The sequence below is a fragment of the Podarcis pityusensis genome, assembly GCF_964106645.2.
Source record: "Podarcis pityusensis genome assembly, contig: HAP1_SCAFFOLD_398, whole genome shotgun sequence".
NCBI classification, from domain to species: domain Eukaryota; kingdom Metazoa; phylum Chordata; class Lepidosauria; order Squamata; family Lacertidae; genus Podarcis; species Podarcis pityusensis.
The window spans coordinates 21,421-38,721 of record NW_028293200.1 but is presented as its reverse complement, the minus strand read 5'-3'; the positions used below and the strand labels follow the sequence as shown (position 1 = coordinate 38,721).

Genomic DNA, 17,301 nt, shown 5'->3' with positions numbered 1-17,301 from the left:
TCTCTCCAGATGAATAGGGATCTACAGTGTTCGTTCCTGGCACTGAGTAATTGGGACAGATATGGGATTCTGCTAGTTTACTGCTGGCCTCGCTCCCCAGCAGTCCCCCTGCCTGAGTGGCAGAGCCAGTCTTGGTGGCAGAGTTGGGGGCTCCCAGACTGCTGCATCTGGGGGGCTTCAACCTCCATGTTGAGGCGACTGACTCTGGGGGTGGTGGCTCAGGAATTCATGGCTGCCTTGACAACCATGGGGCTGTCCCAACATGCTGTTGGCCTGATTAATATCACAGGTCACACTCTGACTCTTGTCTTTTTGACCGGGCAGGAAGAGAGTGATCTGAAACTGGGAGATAATTGACCTCAGTCTGTTGTCCTGGTCAAATCACTTCCTGTTGAAATTAGGCTTTTTCAGCACCATTTCCCCTCTGCAGAGGTGGGGCACCCATGAGAATGGTCCACCCTCAGAGGCTGGAGGATTTTCCAGCTGATATGACTGGCACTTCTGTTGAAGCCCTGGTCAGGATCCCTCAGGATCCCTTTCCCACTTTGGGATGCCCATTTGGCCTGGTATAGTACTCTCAAGCTGTGCAGGTTACAGTTATCATTATCATAATCCTCATTAATATTGACTTAATGAAAACAACAAAAACATTAGTGTGTCCGTTGGGATAAACTGCTGCTTGTGCTACTTTTTTGTTGTTCTCCTGGAACTATTAGGCTGACTACGGGCCTGAGGACATCCACCCCAAAAGAACTGTCCCCTCAGCCTTTTATTCAGTTAAAGACCCTTCTGCAAAATGTCAACACAGAGACAGCAGGAATCATAATAATCCACAAGGATCCAGAATATGAAACGGAAAACAATTTTGGGTGGATCTGTAATGGCCTCAAATGTTTTGTCTTCATTTTTACGCTTGAACATAGACCCAAATTAAGAAGGGGACCCTCACTTCAGCATGGATCAAATGAAATGTCAGGGGGAAATGTTCAGAGCATCAACATTGAATTATTTTTTTAAAGTGTGATTTGTAAAGAATTTTATGAGGAATGTGTCAACCACCGAAAAAGAATAATTCAGCAGTACATAAAGATAAAAAAAATCACAAGTGAAAAGAGTGAGAACTCTTCCCCTACACCAAAAAATAAAAAAGAAAGATAAAAGGTTCCATGGTTAATGTTAATTTTTCTGAGAGGATGGACTGACTGGAGATGGGATCAGTGGATGGGGGGAAAATGGAGGAAGCTGGACCTGAAGAGCAGCTTAAAAATTCACCTGGACTGCAGGAAGATTCATTGGTTTAGCGGGGAGGATGGAGAGGAAACAGGGATTTTGTTGAGATTACTTCAGCCCACCCCATTTGAAGCTTGAAGTTGGAAACAAGAAAGGGCAGCCTGGCCATTCTGTGGTGATGGTTAATAGTTTAGTTCCTGAGTCCAGGTCAGAGGCTCACCCTATTCATACACAAACATGCCCTTAAAACAGGATTTGCAAGCAAAGAGAAAATGAGAAGAATTTCCCCATTTGACTCCCTTCCTTCAGAATAATATTTGGGGTCATTGGGGGAGTCAAAATCGCTTCAGGATTGCTCTCCCGTAGTATTTTAGATACATGGTTCATATATTTAGATATGTGTGCATTTATGAATCTTTATTCTATATTTGAGACCTTAAAATTCACTGATAAAGGGCTAATTGAAAGCACCTGCTGTTAATAGGTGCCCCGTGGTGTGACTGGCAAATATCTGGATACCATTTAGTTGATCTATGATTTGCAAAGGCCGTTTGCAGAGTTGGTTCCAGAGGTTATTGCACATTATCAGACGCGACGATTCTGTCAGTCCGACTCACTAAAAACTGGCACCGGGATGGAGGGCTGGGCTGCTTCTCCTCTGTATGTGGGGGCTGCTAACTAGAAAGGAGATGTCAATGGAGCAAGGCGGGGGGGGGGCGGGGCGGGGCAATTCATTCATCAGCTTGCAAAGTAGTCTGAGGCTGACATGCTGATAGTTAAACGACAACAACAATAAACTCCACCAGCTCTCGCAGGGAAATGGTTCCTTAAAAAACCAGCCACCAAAAATGAGCATTCCATTTAAAAACATTTAAAATAAAATATATAAAACCATATATTTCCTCTATATCAGAGCGGCTTGGAGCTCCACCCAACTCCAAGGCAACAGAGACACCTGAATTTCCTGAAAAGGAAACCCTCCCATTTGCTGACGCAAAAGAGAGAAAACGAAACCAGCTCCCTCTTCCCGGTGACTCCGCCATGGCTGCTTCTGGGGGTCCCGTCCGGGATCTCTGCGAGGAAGCCACTTGCCCCATCTGCCTGGAGTATTTCAGGGATCCAGTGATCATCCCGGAGTGCGGGCACAACTTCTGCCGATCCTGCCTGACCCAGTGCTGGGGGAAATCCGAGGGAGAGGCTTCCTGCCCTCAGTGCAGGAAAACAGTGGAGCAAGGCAGCATCAGGAGAAACCAGCAGCTGGCAAATTTTGTAGAAATAATTAAGAAATTTAGCCTTCTGGGCAGAAAAGAGGAGGCAGAAGGAAAGGGGAGAGTTTGTGAGAAGCACCAGGAGCCCCTGAAGCTCTTCTGCAAGGAGGATGAAGCCCCTATCTGTGTGGTGTGTGACAGATCCAAGGAGCACAAAAGCCACGAGGTGGTTCCTCTGGAGGAGGCGTCCCAGGAGTACAAGGTGGGAAATGGCAGTGGGTCTTTCTTGGGGGTGGAAGAGCTGCAGACTAGAGGGGCTTGTAGTAGTAGTAGTAGTAGTAATAATAATAATAATAATAATAATAATAATAATATTGTAGTGTATTCTCTCCACTTGGAGCCCAAAGGGAATTCTTGTGCAGCCTGATAAAACTAACTTCTGAAACTTTATACAATAAACATTTATTTTTCTTTTTGAGGGATTAAAGTGTGCCCAGTGACCCCCTGAATGCAGGCTGCAGTAACTCCCCTGGGAGGAAAGATTGCAACATCTAGCATTAATTTAATAAAAAGGAGGAGGGAGATGTTGGAGGTGTGCTCAGTGTGGGGGATTAATAATAATAATAATAATAATAATAATTTATTATTTATACCCCGCCCATCTGGCTGAGTTTCCCCAGCCACTCTGGGCAGCTCCCAATCAGTGTTAAAAACAGTAACGTGTTACATATTAAAAACTTCCCTGAACAGGGCTGCCTTAAGATGTCTTCTGAATGTCAGGTAATTATTTATCTCTTTGGCATCTGATGGGAGGGCGTTCCACAGGGCGGGCGCCACTACCGAGAAGGCCCTCTGTCTGGTTCCCTGTAGCCTCACTTCTCGCAGCGAGGGAACCGCCAGAAGGCCCTTGGCGCTGGACCTGAGTGTCCGGGCAGAACGATGGGGGTGGAGACGCTCCTTCAGGTATACAGGACCGAGGTCGTTTAGGGCTTTAAAGGTCAGCACCAACATTTTGAATCGTGCTCGGAAACGTACTGGGAGCCAATGCAGATCTCTCAAAATAGCAAACCCCCCATGTTTCTCAGCTCTGATATAGGGCAGCCCCATTTCTGCCTCCTCTGGGATGAAAAAGGGGAACCTCTGCAAAAGACCCAGGGATGTGGGGCAGGGAGCAAACATAAGATTCAGCTTCCCTGTTAATGTGTAATGCAGCCCAACTTGGATTCTGTTTCTTTTCAGGATCAGATCAGCAGCTGCCTAGACAATGTGAGGAAGGAGAGAGAGAAAATTCTAGTATTTAAAGCAGACACAGAAAAGGAAATCCAGGACCTGCTTGTAAGCACCATTGTTACTGTTTTAAGGTGAAAAATGCTATAGTCTAAAATCAATATGGGTGAGAGGGGCGGAAATGAATATGGAATACAGAAAGAGGTTTATTTTTGAATGGCCTGATCTCCTACAGAGCATGAAAGGCCATTTAAAGGTGAGGGTGGGCTTGTAAGTTTTTATGAAGCTCTTTCTCTGCTGAATATGTCAGAAGTGGCTTTCCAGTGGAATTTGGATAACTGGCCTCTTCATCCTGCAAGAGCAGACTAGATGCCTGATCTTGGCCCACTCTTCTCTTCTTTCAATCTCTTTGCTGCAGAAACAAACAGGTGCAGAGAGGGAAAAGATGGTGGCTGAGTTCAGGCGACTGCACCAGTTTCTGGAAGAAAAAGAGAAGCTTTTTCTGGCCCAGATGGCAGAAGTGGAGAAGGAGATTGCAGCCCAAAGGGAGGATCACCTGGCCAGACTATCCAGGGAACTCTCCTCTCTTGACAGCCTCATCCGGGAGATGGAGGAGAAGCTTCAGGAACCAGAGAGTGAACTCCTGCAGGTGAGGCCTCATCCTGATGTGAGAGGGTGGAATGTGCTGCTTCAAACCACAGGCATTCCTTAGTCACATAAAATTGTTGCTGGAAGGAAAACAGTACATGAAGGGTGAAAGGCGTCAGTCCTGGGGTTGCAAAAGGGGCCTTGCTAGATGAAACCACAGGCCCCTTCATTCTAGCATCATGTTCTCTCATTGGCCAACCAGAGGTCTCTGAGAAGCCTAAAAAACAGTAGTGCTCTCCAAACCTGTGATCCCCAGCAGTTGCCACTCAGCTGCTTAGTATTTATAACTGACTGCAGAAATGGCTCCACTGACATCTTTCTTTCTTTCCTTCCAGGATATTGGAAGCTTCTTGCAGAGGTAAGTGATGGAAAACCCCTGCCTTATTCTGATGCTAGGAAAGTTCCTGCTTAACAAGTGAGAACCTCACTCTCCAGTTTCTCCTTCCAGAGATAGCTTAGGACTTCATCGTCAATTTCACAAAATCACAGACAAAAATAGGGACACGTTTTTGTGGTAATTTGTCGCTATTGATCCCATCTATGTACAATCACAGACAGGAAGCCATTCCCATTGCATATTTCTGGAGGCCCTTCTCTGTGATGGAATCATTTACTCTGCAATTGATACAAAAAGGGGGGACATCCCAAAGGGGCTTGTAAATATCTTCACTATAACTTACCCTTAAATATCCAGTGTCTTTCTGGCTCCTGCAGGTTCTTCCTCAGACATAAGAATGTGATAAAGGGCCCTGCTGGATGAGGCCAGCGGCCCATCTAGTCCAGCATTTTGTTTTCACAGTGCCTAACCAGATGCCAGTGTGAAATCCGCGGTTATCAGGATCCGAGTCCAAACAACTTTAGACACTCATGAATTTTGAGAATCTTCCATTTTGAAAATCTAACCACTGTGCTAAAATACATTTATAATGTTAATTGCAAAAGCCATTCTAAAGCATTCTGAACTTCCTTATATTTCAGAAATGCACATACCAAATCTATTTTCTTTTGCTCATTAATCACTTTAAATGCATCACTAACACTAGTGCAGTCCTAAAATCTCTGCATAGGGACCCAGTACTGTTTTTTCTTCAAAAAAATAATTTGCATATATCAGCTTCTTAACCTTCAATCTCATATTCATATATTTCCTTCAGTATATTTTGGAAGCAGGTGTGTCGGTTTTCCTTCAGCTTCTTAGGTGCTCTCTAGATGCTCCTTTTTGCCATAGGAAAACCCTGCTCCCAAGTCTTCATGATATTTCCATGGTGCCTTTATCATCAGGATGAGACGTCTGCCTTGTCAGAAAGCTCCTTGCATTGGAAAGATGGTGGCTTGACTTTGTTCTTCTCCTCCCAGGTCTCAGGAGAAGGAGAACTTAGAGGATCCTCCTGTGGCTTTTCCTCCTGCCCTGAAGTGGAAGATCTGGGACTTCAGAGATATAAATCCCTTCCTGGAGGGAGTCATGAAAAAATTCAGAGGTAGTAAAGAAGGACTGAAAGTATTGTTAGCTGGATGTTTAGAAGTGTTCATAACAAGCTTCAGGTCATAGGGAATATTAGCCAAGCCAGGAAAATAGAAGGTCGAAACAACATGGCGTCGAGGTAAGACGCGCTTGCCGGTGCTCTTCGGACTTCTTTTAATCTTCTTTTAATCTTTTATATTTTTATCTTAACTGACTCAGTCAGTTTTTGAGGTATTTTATAATTGCTGCAGCCGCATGCTATGGAAACTCTCTGAGAGATTTGGCCCTGCTCCAGACTGCTGTAAGCTGCTCTTTGTTTCTCTCGTATCAGCGGGCCGGCTTTAGCTGCTAAAAGAGTTGAGAACGCCATTATCTTAATTGCGTGTCAAGTGTTATGAGGAAAAGCATGGGTCAGAAAAAACGCTTGAGAGACTTTGACGAGCCCCTATCATCCCCTAAACCAAAACTATCAAGGTTGGTGCCACACCGGAATGGAGGAGGGAGTGACCATGCCGAGCAGTGCTTTGCAGTGGAAACCCAAAATCGCTTCCTACCTCTAATTGATTTAGAAGCTACTCCAATTCCGATGACTCAAAATGTTTCAAAAGTAAAGCCTGTAAAGGAGAATACGAAAGAAAAACTCTCATCACAGGAAGATGGTTTGGCATCTGTTATGGGGGAGTTCCCCGGTTGTGAGCAGTTACACTTAGTAATTAAGACCCTTCACTGTATTTTTAAAAGGCTGGACGAGGTATCTTCACAATTACCCAATATCCTGATGAAAATCGAAAAACTTGAATCAACAACACAATCTTCAGTTTGTGAGGTGAAAAACTTATTGCCTCACCCCAATTCAGATAAAATAAAGGAGACTAAAATTAAATATATCTTAAATTCCCAATTGAACAATCAGATATTAACTCTGCAACCCAAGAAAAGTTGCCTTTCTGTCAGGTCGGAAATAGGAAGATGGTCAACGCTAGAAGGGGCTAAAGACTGTTCAAGCAAACTTTTAAAAATTAAGAAACATCAGATTGACCTATATGCTGTGATGCTCCTTCCCCGGCAGACCAACTTCTTGAAGGTGATACTTGCGTTCCACTCTGAAAAGATACCATCTATTACTGTTAGGAGGAAAACGCTTTTGTCCATGGCCGACATTGTAGCAACGAGGGTTTTTACAGACAGCAAGATCAAACCCCTTCTAAATAGGTGCCCTGGCGGTGAGGACATTAGGACAAGAGACTTTGCCTTACTTCAAAATACTGTCAGGCCCAACCGCGATGACTCTGCAGCGTGCCATCCTCGACCAAACTCGATACCTTCTCAAACAGCCATATATGAGGACGATAACCTGCGGACTGCCCTTGACGAAAGGGAACTTATTGATTCATTCAGAGCCCTCCCTCCGAAAGAACAGTCGGTGATGATGCAAAGATTTGACACGCTTAAATCTCAGCTTTTGCAAGTCCTACATAGAGGGGAAGATACTAATGATGTCTCAAATAATCCCACTTGGGCTCACCGGACAGAAGTGGTCGACCTTCTTCAGCTCAGCCCCACTCTGAAATCAAAAACCATCCGACAAGACTCAAATCTTCAAGTTGTTTCTGCCCCGTGCGCTACATCACGAGACGACCAGGCTCTGCCATCCTCACTGAACTTTCATCTATATTCATCGACCAACATACCTAAGGACGAAATTCTGATTTCCCTGCTTGACTCAAATCCCTCTTTAACTCACTCATCTATGCCAGAGCTAGAATCTTCTCCAGTTTCGACCAGAGATAGAAGTAGTTCACAAGTGATGCCCCTGAGAGAGTCTTCCACAATTCCCACCCCCGTGATGCCCCCTCAATTACCTCCTTCAAAGGAAACTGCGAATGTTACACCTCGGGACCCGCCGTCGGAAATGATTGAAGACCCGATGGGACGCATCAATAAAATCATCCGAATGTCGGATGATAAATCTGCGAGAGGGTTTACTCCGACGGACTCAATTTCCCCCTCCCTGGGTATTTCTCTGTCAAGTTGTACCAAGAATTTCGAAATGAAGAGACTTCCTGTTCAGGGATCTACTCTCAGTGGATCATCCACGGTGTGCCAACAGTCGAACCAAATTGTTAAAAACTTTAATTTGGAGGGCTCCTCACAGTTACCATCTTCCCAAAGTAAAATAACTGACTTTTTTGTTACATCTTCTGTCTTTAACAGAGAGTCTGCCCCCCCTCCGTTTTGACTGTTAAAAGAGACAAAATGTCCCTCACCTCTACTACTATCCTGGAACGTTGCTGGATGGCAATCGAAAACAATGGACAAAGACGTTCTATCCTATGTATCACAGTTCAAGATCATCCTGCTCCAAGAAACCTGGATGCAAAATCCTTTTGAACTACACAATTATTTTGCTTTCCATTCCTGTGCCTCAATCGGCCCAAAAGGCGGAAGACCGGCGGGAGGTCTGAGCACCTTCGTATCGACAGATCTAGGAACCTCTCCTATCCAATTGAAAATCGATAAAAAATGGATTTTGGCTGTTAAAATATTCTCTACCCACTTTAAGATCATATGCATCAGTGTTTATATTCACCCACTTATGAAACAAACTGATCTGAAAAACATCTGGAACGAACTGGAAGACTGCATTCTCCTTGTCTCAAATAAGTTTCCCTCTGCCTCCTTAATTATTGGTGGGGATTTTAATGCAAGGTTAGGCCACTCAGACGAACAGTTAATCAACGAAAGTGGAATAGGTCCCCTAAATGCTAATGATGAACATTGGCCCCTATTCAGGCGTCACTCACTTGACCCAGTTACCAATTTTGCTGGTACATGTCTTTTTTTAATGGCACTTAGATTAAACCTTGTTATCTTAAACGGCCTCTCCTCGGGAGACTGCCCTGGCCAATTTACTTATTGGTCAGGCTTAAGGCATTCTGTTATTGACTACATCCTTGTCTCCCAAGAACTCTTTGATGAATATATTGAATTTACTGTAGATATAAGAACCGAAAGTGACCATTTACCCCTAAATCTTAAAAGGACTGAATTCTGGGAACCCTCTAGATGTGGGCTTGCCCCACAGGCACCTGATCCTAATGCTTTACAACAAATAGGCAGATCCAGAATTAAATGGTCCCCTTATGTTAATAACAATTTTAGCATTTGGACACAATCAATGGAAGGTCAACTCCTCTGGGCTGATCTGACTTCCAACGACACTGAAGAGACCTCCCCAATTGACCATTATAACACATTAATCCGAAAACTCCAACCGTTATTGTCAAGACCCAGGAGATCTAACCAAAATGAGTCCCCTACCAACAAAAAATGGTTTGACCACGAATGCACTCAGGCAAAACTTATACTCAGGGAATGCTTTAAGGTCTTCCAGCAAAATCCTAACCCTATCACTAAATTAGACTTACAACTTAAAAAAAAGAACTACAAAGAGTTACTAAAAACCAAAAAAAGAACCGCAGACTCTCTCATCTGGCAGGCCCTCACAAAAGCGTCAATAGAAAAAGACAATACCAACTTCTGGAAAATTATCTCCAGTCAAACCAAAGCTCCTAATGAGGGCACAATAATCCCTGCAAATTCATGGGAAGAGCACTATAAAGTGCTGTTTAGGGAACATCGTCCTTCTGCGCCGCTTAACATCCCCTTAGATAATGATACACCATGGCCCCCAACATCTGAAACTGAAATCACTTCGCTAATTCTACAAATGAAATCTGGCAAAGCCCCAGGAAGTGATTTCATCGTCGCTGAACTTCTGAAAGCGCAAATAAACTGGTGGGCCCCGGTCCTTGCAAATCTATTCTCATATATAGATAAGACAACTGAAATCCCTAAAGATTGGGGACTAGCTATAATTGTTCCTATATTTAAAAAGGGCAACCCCTCTGGCCCATCTAATTATAGACCAATTAGTCTTCTGAATGTGATCTGTAAACTTTATACAAAACATCTATGCCTAAAATTATGTGAATGGTTAGATCATAATAACTTGCTAGAAATTGAACAAGCAGGGTTTACATCTGGACGTTCCACCATTGATCACTGCTTAGTGTTAGATTACTTTGTCTATAAGTATGTGAAACATTGGAAAAATTCATTGTATGCGGCCTTTGTGGACCTAAAGGCAGCATTTGATTCTGTATCCAGGAGTAGGCTCTGGGCCAAATTGGCCAATATGGGTATTAACAGAAGGTTACTACTTCTGATGATTAAGCTTCATGAGAACAATACCCTCCAGATAAGACTCACACAGGACGGCAGACTCTCTAGAGAAATCCCAGTCCAAAGAGGAGTTAGACAAGGATGCCTATTAGCCCCATTTTTATTCAACATCTATGTTAACTCCCTGGTCACATGCTGCCGTGAAATCGAAACCCCCCCCCCCCGTGTTCTCTAACGGCAGAAAAGTACCAGTTTTAATGTATGCGGATGACGCTGTTCTTCTCTCTCAAACCAAAGTGGGTCTGAAACGTGCCTTAGGAAAGTTTAGTGACCAATGTAACACTGAACTGTTAACAATTAACTTTGCCAAAACTAAAATTGTACATTTTAACCGCTCCTTCAGGAAAGATAATTTGAGTGTAAAGGGAAACGCCATTGAACAGACTAAGACCTTCCAATACTTAGGCATTACTTTCTCTTATAATGCCAAATTCTCAGCACACTTGACCACATCAGCTATATCAGCAGGAAGAAGTGCAAATGCTATCCTTAGATTATTCAGAAGGAAAGGAGCTGGCTTCCTCCCGATGGCCCTAACAGTTTTTCAGGCAAAATCTTTAGCCCAACTCCTATATGGCTCTCAAATTAGCCTCTCTGTCAACCTTAAGACCCTTGAAACAGTACAATCAAAATTCTTAAGATCATTATTTGCTACCCCAAAGTGTACCCCTAATGCAGTCTTAAGGCAAGAGGCAGGACTGCCCAGAGTGGAATTAAAAGTCTGGGAGCAAGCAATATCCCTCTGGCTGAAAATCCATTACAATCCTAAGGGACGGTTACCTTGCTTCCTGGCCGCAGTTCCCTATCCTCCTTGGCTTATGCAAATAACTAACAAGATCAAACAAATTGGCCTAAACCCTGAAAATCTTTTTATTGGAACTCTGAATAAGGCAAAAGCAATTATCACTCAGAGACCTTACGATGTCGAATTACAACAAGAAGGCGCCCTACTCCCGGAGACGTATAGATGTTTAAAAGCTTGCCCTAATTTTGCAGCTGCCCCTTACTTAACTAACATCACTAACGGAGCTTATAGATGGGCTTTCTCTAGAGCCCGCTTTGAGACAATGCCCTCAGCAGTGCTGTATGGCAAATTCACGTGGGTACCAATGCATGCGCGTCTCTGCTCCTGTATGTCTAATAAGGTAGAATCTGTCACACACATTCTTTTATTTTGCGAATTTTATAGTGAAGAACGAGCTCAACTTATTTTGCAGCTTTTATCAAAATTTATACCCCTACAACATTATTTGGAATCCTCCCCCGAAATTCTACGGAAATACCTCCTGGAAGATTCCTCAAGCGCAATATCATATGAGGTGGCCAAATTTTGCACTTTAGTAATTAGGAAGCGTAAATCTCTGTTGAATGGCACACTGCGAAGTTCCCTTGTGTAATCTTTTTCTTTTCTGATGTTGTTGTTGATTTCTTGTTGTTTGATCTTGTGTTTAGTGTTACTGGCTTTTGCCGCAATAAAACTCGAACTTGAGTGTGAAAATAGAAGGTTTATCTATTCTCTTTCACTATCTAGGAGCCGCACTTTCCTATGTAGATGACTCACAACTGATTTTTCTTATGCAATTGAAAGGGGATGGTAAACCCTTCTTGCTGGACTCTGGAAACTCTTGTGAGATCTTGGGGAAGCCTGGCGGGCACACAAATCGCTTTTAAGACCTCTACCATGATTACGAGGCTCTGAGAGGCTCCTGCGAGATCTCATGGGGCCATCTTGAGATTGCAGATGGCAGGGGTGAATCCGGGGGTCATTCTGACTTTCCTCGATTTGCCTTTTTGCACAATCGCCAAGGATGTAACCCTCCCTTAAGCCGCGAGTTGTCTGTAAAAATTTGTACTTGACGTCTTCACATCTCTTAGCCATGCTTTGGGTGCTTTCACACATCTCAACCATTTCCCAGCTAGCCTCGCCTACAGCTTTTTGGGCATATCTTCTGTTCCTTTGCCCCTGAGATTAACGTAAGGGGGGGGCAGGAGGAGGAAAGGAGGGGGGCTGTCCAAGAGCCAGCCAGGAGCAGAGGGGTTGAGGCCTCCTGTCCTGGAACAGGAATGTCTGGATCTTGTTGCTGATGGGGGGATCTTCTGGGGGTCCTGCTCCTCCTCCCAAGATTTGGGTAAGTCTGAACCTTGACATCACCCCTGCCCTGGTTCTGCAGGGATAGCCAGCATGGAGAGTTTCATTTTAAGGTAGGTTTCACGTAGTTTCAGGTAGGTTTAACTGCCAACTCCCATAATCTCCAGCTGGCATGGCCAAGTAGTCCACAACACCTGGCTACAATCTCATGAGCTCATATTGTTTTTCCAGGTTTGTTATCTGAATGATGGTGTGATGCTAAATTTCTGTTCCCTTTTCTCTTCCAGACACTGTGGAATATGGACTTCAGCTGCGAAAAGGTACTTTTAATCATCATCATAATAATAATTTATTATTTATACCCCACTCATCTGGCTGGGTTTCCCCTTCCATTTCCCCAGGCACAAATTCGGGAGAGAGGGGATCCGCTTCTCAAAAGACCAGGCCACTGCAGCTCTTCCATCCATGCCTTATTTCCCAGAGGCATCTGTTCCGTGAGAGCAGCATCCTGGGCTAGATGGGCTCTTGGCCTGATCCTGCAGACTCTTAGGAAGCCCCCAGCCCAGGATGGCTGGCTTTTCTGTGCCAAATCTCAATAAGACACAGGGGTGGTGTGAAGCCAAAGGCTCCCGGCACATGAGGGGGAAATATCCCTTTGAGCCATACAGGATCCCCACCCCTTTTATGTAAGAGTAAGGTGTAAGAGTGGGAAATGTATGAACACAAATAGCTCAGAAAATGGCTGCAACAACCTTTGGGGGGCAAGAAGGTGAATGGGTTCTGGTGTCAGTGGAGGGAGCTGGGGGCTGCCTGAGTGTGAACTCCAGGGGTCCAGCTTCCCTGCAAGATTGGGGGTCTTCCCTCAGCTTTTCTGTTGGAGGGGAGACATGACGTCTCTGCTTAAACTAGAGAAACTTGAGTAAACTTTAAAGAGCAGGACAGAATTACAGCACAGACTAGGAGGAAAGGCTCAATGGGAAGACAGAAGTCCAGTCTGGTCTGATCCTGAAAACCACAAAAAGGGATTCATAAGAGCTGGGAAAGGGGCAGCAGGTGGCAGCATAAAGGAAGCTCCTACTTATCTTTAAAATTATATTCTGGGATTCTTTTAGAAAACAGCAGTAAGTAAAATACATAAAGGCTAATCAAGACAACAATAAATTAGCAAAACCCATTACATTTTACTTTTTTTTTTTACTAATAGCAGCACTTGCAACATCCAATATCCCACTTAATTTCCAAAGGCCACTGTACAAATGTGTGTCTTTAAAAAGGAATTGCTTGACTAACTTTCTACAACGTGGCAGGAGGAGGGGGAGGACTGCAGAGCAGATCTTCATCCTAATGTCCACCAGCCTGACTACCGGTAATTTCTAAATGGGCTTCTCATTGTGCTTCCACTGCCCACCTTTTCCATAAATGTGAGGAACAGTGAAGAAAAAGACGAGTTATATAGCCAAATCAGGTCTGGGGAGCCAGGATGGGGTCTTTGCATTGAAGGTGATAATTTTTTTTGTGGGTTTTTTTTGTGTGTGTGTGTGTCACCCTTTATCTTAGGATTGCAACAATAAATGCATTAAGGATTAACACAATTCATAGGAAAAGAAAGCCATTCATGTCAACGATGTAATAGAACTATCAAAAGACCCTTCTGCCATGAACTGTGGTGGGTGGGTTTGGCCTTAGACAAGCCACTGTCTCTCAGCCTCAGTCCTCCCATCTGAAAAATGGGCATAGTTAATATTGACTTAACTTCCAGGGAAGTTGCAAGGGTTCTATGTAGAGAATGTGCATTAAGTACTTGAAAGAACTGCAAATATTTCAAGAGTCATTAAGAACTTGATGGACATCCCTGTCTCCAATGCAGAGCCATGGAGTCCCTGTTCATTTCAGAGGGGATGCTATTTCTGTCATGTGCCTAAAGAAAAGTCAGCTTCCCAGTTGACGTTGTTTCTCTTCTCTTTCCTCCTCTGCCCCCACAGAAAGCGTAACTTTGGATCCAGACACAGCACATCCCCTCCTCACCCTGTCTGAGGATCGAAAGAGTGTGAGAGAGGGAGGAGTGCGTCAAGACCTGCCAGACAACCCTAAGAGATTTGACACATGTTGCTGTGTTCTGGGGTGTGAGGGTTTCACATCAGGCAGACATTTCTGGGAGGTCATTGTGGGAAGAGAGGAGGGGTGGGGGGTGGGGGTAGCCAGAAAGTCTGTGAAGAGGAAGGGGGTTTTGTATTTTAATACTACAGAAGGGATCTGGGGTTTGGGGAAGTCGGATGGTGAGCTCAAGTTCTGCTCCCCCCGTAAGGCCCCTGTTCCATGTGAGGAGCCCGAGAGGATCCGAGTGACCCTGAACTGTGAAGGGGGACGGGTGTCCTTTTACGATGCAGATACAGCAGCCCTTCTCCATGCAGATACAGCAGCCCCCTTCTCAGGAGAGACCCTCCAGCCCTACTTTTTTGTGAGCAAGAAAGGGAACCTGAGACTCTCTTGACTGAAGGTGCAGACAGACAAGTGTATATTCATTGTCATCATGGCACATTCAGTCTCCTCTTCAGGGCTGAGCTGACAGGCACTTAAGGAGAAACCATATTTGCTGAACGGTGATTGGCCATCCCTTGTGTCAATCATGATGCAACTCTCCCTTCTTGAGCCAACTTTGTAAATGACACTGATTGACTGGGTCCCCTGTCAGTCTCCAAACTTGCCTGTTTTCTCTCCGTTGGGAATCGAGTACTTCTTTCGGTGCAGGAGTTGGAAAGGGGGTAAGAAGCAAGAAAATGATTTAGGAAACAGCAGCAACCCCACACACATTCCTGTTTCAATGTAGTTCTTTCTCCAACCTCCAATTCTGACTTAAGATTTCTAGAGATAATACCATCATCTTTGCTAAATAAAATCAGAATTATGCACTGGCATCACTTAAAACCTTCCTCAGCCTCAATCCTGCTCTCAGATTCCCTTTTCCTTCCCCAAAGCCTCCACTGGCCAGGGAAATGGAAGTTCAAAAATCCCTTTTTTTGCTACTCCTCAGGGAAGCTTAGGTGGCAATTCAGCAAAATCCCCATATCCAAAGAGACCTGTTTGCTAGTTGGGTGCAGTCAGTCCAAAACTCAGCACAACTTAACTTACATGATCACAGCCTGAAGCCCTTTGTCAAAACACAAATTAGTAAATAGAGGGTGAGTCCGGGAAAAGCTCTTGGAAGGGACTGTGTGAGATCTCACAAGAGACTCCAGAGCCCAGAAATCAATGGGGGGGGGGCCTTTGGCAGTGGGGGGAAGAGTTTCTAAGTCCACCTTGCTTCCCGGCCTCTAGAAAGGTTACATAAAGCTCTGAAGATCTCTGGCTTCGAACAAGTAGGGATGATGAAGAAGAGGGGTTTGGACTTGATATCCTCCCCATCTCTCCCCTTAAGGAGTCTCAAAGCAGCTAACATTCTCCTTTCCCTTCCTCCCCCACAACAAACACTCTGTGAGGTGAGTGGGGCTGAGAGACTCCAGAGAAGTGTGACTGGCCAAGGTCACCCAGCAGCTGCATGTGGAGGTGCGGGGAAGCAAACCCGGTTCACCAGATTATGAGTCCACCACTCTTAAGCACTACACCACGCTAATTGCGTGGGGGGCATTTTTGAGGGTCTTCCTGACTTGTGCAATATTGCCTTTGCATGCTGACTCCAGGAATGTAACCCCCACATAGGTTTCAGGCCTCAATGCAACAAAATCCCCTCTGACAGTGAAGAGCCTCTGTCAGAAGTTCTGAGGAAAGAACAATGACAATCTAGAGGATTTCGCATGGGGGGGGGGATTCCCATGTACAGTGGTACCTCGGGTTAAGAACTTAATTTGTTCTGGAGGTCCATTCTTAACCTGAGGTACCACTTTAGCTAATGGGGCCTCCGGCTGCCACCGCAGCACGATTTCTGTTCTCATCCTGAAGCAAAGTTCTTAACCGGTGGTAATATTTTTGGGTTAGCAGAGTCTGTAACCTGAAGCGTCTGTAACCTGAAGCGTCTGTAACCCGAGGTACCACTGTATACAATTATTTTCTCCAAGGTGCTTTGTAGCAAACAGTCAGATACTTACCTGTATTTTTAGAGATCCCCTCTTCTTATCCTTTTGTGTAATGGTCCTGTAAGAATTTGGGGATATGTTTCATGCGCTAATGTGTTTGATTCTATTAAAGATTGTTCTTCTTGTTGCTCCTATGTTGCTTCAGACTCAACAGTATAATATCCATTTCCCATGACACTTCCTCCAGTGAATTTAGGAGGGTGCCTGCGTCATCAGCTGGGTTGTGAGAAAAAGGGGCTTTTGAGAACCAAGTTCCCCCATTCAGCAGGTTTCCTGGAGCAAAACTTGTTTTTTTTTTTTTTTAAATGATATTTATTAAGATTTTCAAAAATACAGAAAGTAAGAGTTAAAGTACATTTAAAGCCTTATTTTCATACATCCACTTTCTGGGACTCCCCCCTTCCCCCACCCCTACCATATTCCCCTTTCATATTGTTGGCTCCACAAGCTCTCAGTTCTAATTGAAACTTAATTTGTTTAGACCATTATTCGAATTTAAAATTTATACACTCCTCATCAATACCCTTAATAAAAAACAAAAGTTCTCTCCCCAGGGCCCACCCCATTTTCATTCCACAATTTCCCTTTTTTTAATGATAAAGACACCCCACACAATAGAAATATAAGAAATAAGAAATAAAAAATATAATAGATGAAGAAAAAGCTCATTCAGAAAAAAAAAAAATTGACAAGCCTTTGGATTTTAGTTCTCCCCCCCCCCTGTCCCCGGTTTAATATCCCCCTGACCACCAAACCATGTTATCCGCCTGGAATTCTTAAAGTCCATAAATCACCTATTTCCCCCAATTCCTTGCTGGCTTTTTCTGTTTATAATTATTTTTTAAAACATTTAACTTCAAATCTTTAAATAAAACTCCCCCCATTGTTCTTTCCAAGTTGTAGTCCAGTTTCCTCTTGTTCCGCTGCTGAAACGTTCTAATTCAGAAGCTTAGTAACTCTGCAGGGATTATTATTATTCAGGAACGAAAACTTGCGTTCAGTCCCTTCCTTTCTTCAATAGAAAATTCTATTGTCTCCTTTAGCCGAACACCCTGTAGACAAAATATTATTTCCGTTTTGCAGCTTTCCCAGAAGATAACCAGTCCTGTAAAATTCCAATGG

General features: G+C 44.1%; 1 protein-coding gene across 1 annotated transcript; it reads left to right on the top strand.

The window, feature by feature from the left end:
* The first annotated feature begins 2,222 nt into the window (after positions 1-2,222).
* Positions 2,223-16,313, top strand: LOC308469217 (zinc finger protein RFP-like). Its single transcript, XM_081024560.1, has 7 exons — positions 2,223-2,700; positions 3,678-3,773; positions 4,084-4,314; positions 4,649-4,671; positions 5,670-5,791; positions 12,397-12,429; positions 14,092-16,313. The coding sequence occupies exons 1-7, from the start codon at positions 2,272-2,274 to the stop codon at positions 14,598-14,600; spliced, it is 1,443 nt and encodes a 480-aa protein (XP_080880686.1). The 5' UTR covers positions 2,223-2,271; the 3' UTR covers positions 14,601-16,313.
* The last annotated feature ends 988 nt before the right edge of the window (positions 16,314-17,301 follow it).

Bases quoted from the DNA above. Each gene is read 5' to 3' on its own strand.
- LOC308469217 (XM_081024560.1), top strand. From the start codon at position 2,272: ATGGCTGCTTCTGGGGGTCCCGTCCGGGATCTCTGCGAGGAAGCCACT. The intron at 2,701-3,677 runs GTGGGAAATGGC...GTTTCTTTTCAG, and splicing joins AGGCGTCCCAGGAGTACAAG to GATCAGATCAGCAGCTGCCT. The intron at 4,672-5,669 runs GTAAGTGATGGA...TTCTCCTCCCAG, and splicing joins ATTGGAAGCTTCTTGCAGAG to GTCTCAGGAGAAGGAGAACT.